A 1,628-nucleotide genomic window follows, 5' to 3' on the forward strand; every position below is an offset into this window, starting at 1 on the left:
TGAAGAAAATTCTGTTGCAGACTTATGATTAGAAAAATAAATTTCAAATTTTTTAAAGAACTGTTATACTTCAGTTTTATTTACCATGGTGATCAAGTCTATAGCAGTTGCTCTCATCATATTTAAAGAAAATTATTAAAAACTTTATCTAACTGATACAGAAGGATTGTGTCGATATCACACTGAAGTGTATGTGTTGTAATATATTTGATATAAAACTTCTAGTGGTCTTCATTTCCAATATCAAATTACTGTTTTCTAAAATTAGTTTCTCCATATATCTTGTTTAATGCTGAAGTTATGGAGTTATTGCTCATAGAGAATGGTGACTTCTTGACAATTGAGCATTCATTTATTTAACCAGCTGAATGTATAAATGTGTAACCAGTTGAGTATTCCACTAATATGTCTACCCTAAATACAATTTTCAGGCAGAACCAGAGAGAGATGATGTGACAAGACAACATCTTTCAATAACAGATACAAACCTATGAGAGAGAGAGAGAGAGAGAGAGAGAGAGAGAGAGAGAGAGAGAGAGAGAGAGAAAGAGAGAGAGAGAGAAAGAGAGAGAGAGAGAGAGAGAGAGAGAGAAGAGAAGAGATGACCTCAGTACTGAACTGGAATGTAATTGATTGCAAATGAATGAAAGACAAAGTTGACCTTCTTAGCATTTGAACTTTGGTTGCAGATAGATGGAATAAATACTGCATTTGTAGAGAAGCTCTCATGTGATTATGCTTGTCAGGTATGAGTACCATTTCCTTATAATGTTTATTTTCAGCAGATACCTGTCACACATATAACAAATATGCCCCACTCAGTGAACTGATGGGTTTTGACTGAGGCATACATATGCACTGTGCTTGTAATACTTACAACTTATATACTTACAATGTTGTACTGCTAGGTAAGGCCAAAAGTTACTTGCAGTTACAGAAATAAAATGCCCCATCATCTTTAATATTTGAAATGTCAATATTTTAAATCATTTTACTTAAAACAATAATAAAATGAACAAAAATAATTACCAGAACCAGAAGAAATTCCGTTTGTATTATTTATGCGAAGTCTCCAACCGTTATCTGAATTTCTCATATTTTGAATATAATAACCACAAGTGTCATTCTTAAAATCACAACTTGCATTCCAGTGTCCTGTTAATGTAAAATAATTGATTAAAGAATTTAATTATTTCCAAGTAAGTGTTCAGCAAATCAACAACTCATATTCTAAAGCACATTTTTTCACAATATTTTACCCAAAAGTTCCTTTCTTGAACAAAATATAGCCAAAGGATTGTAAGGTTGGTTAATTCATCCAGTTACCAGAGACATACTATAATGACACTAGACACTGTGGGCAGTTAAATGGACTTGTAGCTCACTGCTGGTTGTTTTTATTTGTTTTGTACAGAGTTAATGGCTTGAGGTTTGAGTGTTGCCTCAAAGTTCTTAGAACCACTTTGAGTTTATCTCTAAATGATATAATACAAATCCAGAATTTCACAATTGTTTGAGTCTATCAAACACTTTGTTCAGTTCATATAGGAGCAATCACTGCATATTTTCAGAGGACCACAAACATATCTTTAACCAAAGCAAAACTCTGAGTAAAATATTTTTGACAG

General features: G+C 32.4%; 1 protein-coding gene across 1 annotated transcript in view; it reads right to left on the minus strand.

Annotated features, from left to right (window-relative positions):
- LOC128247351 (MAM and LDL-receptor class A domain-containing protein 1-like) overlaps positions 1-1,628 on the minus strand; it is a 106,005-nt gene that overhangs the window by 48,335 nt on the left and 56,042 nt on the right. The window contains exon 8 of the mRNA XM_052966614.1: positions 1,030-1,155. Within this exon, the coding sequence (XP_052822574.1) occupies positions 1,030-1,155 (126 nt within the window). The remainder of the gene's footprint in view (positions 1-1,029; positions 1,156-1,628) is intronic.

The sequence above is a fragment of the Octopus bimaculoides genome, chromosome 3 (assembly GCF_001194135.2).
Source record: "Octopus bimaculoides isolate UCB-OBI-ISO-001 chromosome 3, ASM119413v2, whole genome shotgun sequence".
Lineage (NCBI taxonomy): Eukaryota > Metazoa > Mollusca > Cephalopoda > Octopoda > Octopodidae > Octopus > Octopus bimaculoides.